The following is a 1,576-nucleotide window of genomic DNA, read 5'->3' as shown; positions in this document are numbered from 1 at the left end:
TTGAGACAGAGTCTTGTTCTGTCACCAGGCACCAGGCTGGAGTTCAGTGACACAATCTCGGTTCACTGTAGTCTCCGCCTCCTGGGTTCAAGCAATTCTTCTGCTTCGGCCTCCCGAGTAGTTGGGACTACAGGCGCACACCACGCCCAGCTAATTTTTTTTGTATTTTTTAATAGAGACAGGGTTTTCACCGTCTTGGCCAGGATGGTCTCGATTTCTTGACCTCGTGATCCACTCGCCTCGGCTTCCCAAAGTGCTGGGATTACAGGTGTGAGCCACCGCACCTGGCGCATAACTTAGCTTTTTAAGATGTTAGCCTATTTGCTGAATTTCTGAAAAAAAAATGTACACATTTTTTGTAAAGGTCCGAAGCCTGTATGGTTTTTAGTTTTTAATGGTTTTTTTTGTTTGTTTTTGAGACTGGATCTGGCTCTGTGTCCCAGGCTGTAGTACAATTACCACTGCAGCCTCGAACCGAACCCCTGGGCTCAAGCAATTCTCCTGCCTCAGTGTAGCTGGGACTACAGGCATGTGCCACCACACCTAGCTAATTGATGTTTTTGTAGAGGTGGAGTTGCAATGTTGATCAGGCTGATTTTTACATATTGCCCAAATTCTTTTATGTTGGACTGTTTTTTTTTTTTTTTTTTTTTTTTTTTTTTATTTTGTTTTTTTTTTTTTTTTTTTTTTTTTTTTAAGAATAAGTTCATAAAAATGAGCTATGTCGGTGTTTGTTTTAATGAAGTCTGACCTGTATCATATTGGGACTATTGGCATGTAATTTGTAAAGTGGTATTAATTAGGTTTCCTAACTGCCAAGGAGAAAAAAAACCTGAGTTCTGTAATATTTTTAGGAACAAATAATTTACAGTCTTTGTTGAATCTCCAATTTTAAATAGTGAAAGCACAATTTGATGTTAAAGTTGTTTTAAGTCACTGCCTGGACAGATAAAATTTCATGTTATTAAGTAGTGTTAGGTACAGTGTTTGTATTTGCTTTTCCAAAGATGTTAATCAATTCCTGGGAGCAAGGGAATCTGAGATCAAACAAACCTGCAGAGACTAAATAACATACTTCTTTGACTTGTTGTATATTAAATTGTTAGTAGGCCAGACTGTTTCATAATAGTTCAAAACCCAAGTTCTTGTTTTGTTTTGTAGATGATTCGAAAAGGTGTATTCAAAGATCAGCATTTTGATCAAAATCTCAACTTCATGTACATAGAAGTTGATAAAGTAACAGAGAGGGTAAGTGTTTTAAATGCAACATTCAATAGTTATTTTATTGTTAATTAATTGAATACTGAACTCATTCTAGGAGCTGTGGATTAAAAAACACAAAAGTAAATGTTTGCTTTTTGCTGTTGACCAATTCCTAAATAAAGCACATCAGGCCATGGTAGATGAAGGGATTTTAAAATGTTTTTCTGGCTGTGCGCAGTAGCTCACATCTGTAAGCCTAGCACTTTGGGAGGCTGAGGCAAGTGGATCACTGAGGTCAGGAGTTTGACCAGCCTGACCAACTTGGAGAGACCCGTCTCTACTAAAAATACAAAATTAGCTGGGCATGGTGGCA

At 37.8% G+C, this 1,576-nt stretch overlaps 1 protein-coding gene across 11 annotated transcripts in view; it reads left to right on the top strand.

Moving 5' to 3' along the window:
• The window catches only part of PRPF4B (pre-mRNA processing factor 4B), a 44,322-nt gene that overhangs the window by 36,807 nt on the left and 5,939 nt on the right, over positions 1-1,576 (top strand). For all 11 annotated transcript variants that reach the window (XR_001816135.1, XR_001816128.1, XR_001816136.1 and 8 more), the window contains one exon: positions 1,162-1,248. Coding sequence is in view for 1 of the 11 variants with exons in the window: in XM_017497454.2 (XP_017352943.1) it covers positions 1,162-1,248 (87 nt within the window). In the remaining 10 variants the exon portion in view is untranslated. Of the gene's footprint in view, positions 1-1,161; positions 1,249-1,576 lie in introns of those variants that run through there.

This window comes from Cebus imitator, unplaced genomic scaffold (assembly GCF_001604975.1).
Source record: "Cebus imitator isolate Cc_AM_T3 unplaced genomic scaffold, Cebus_imitator-1.0 Scaffold231, whole genome shotgun sequence".
NCBI classification, from domain to species: Eukaryota; Metazoa; Chordata; class Mammalia; order Primates; family Cebidae; genus Cebus; species Cebus imitator.
This window is presented reverse-complemented; position numbering and strand designations above follow the sequence as displayed.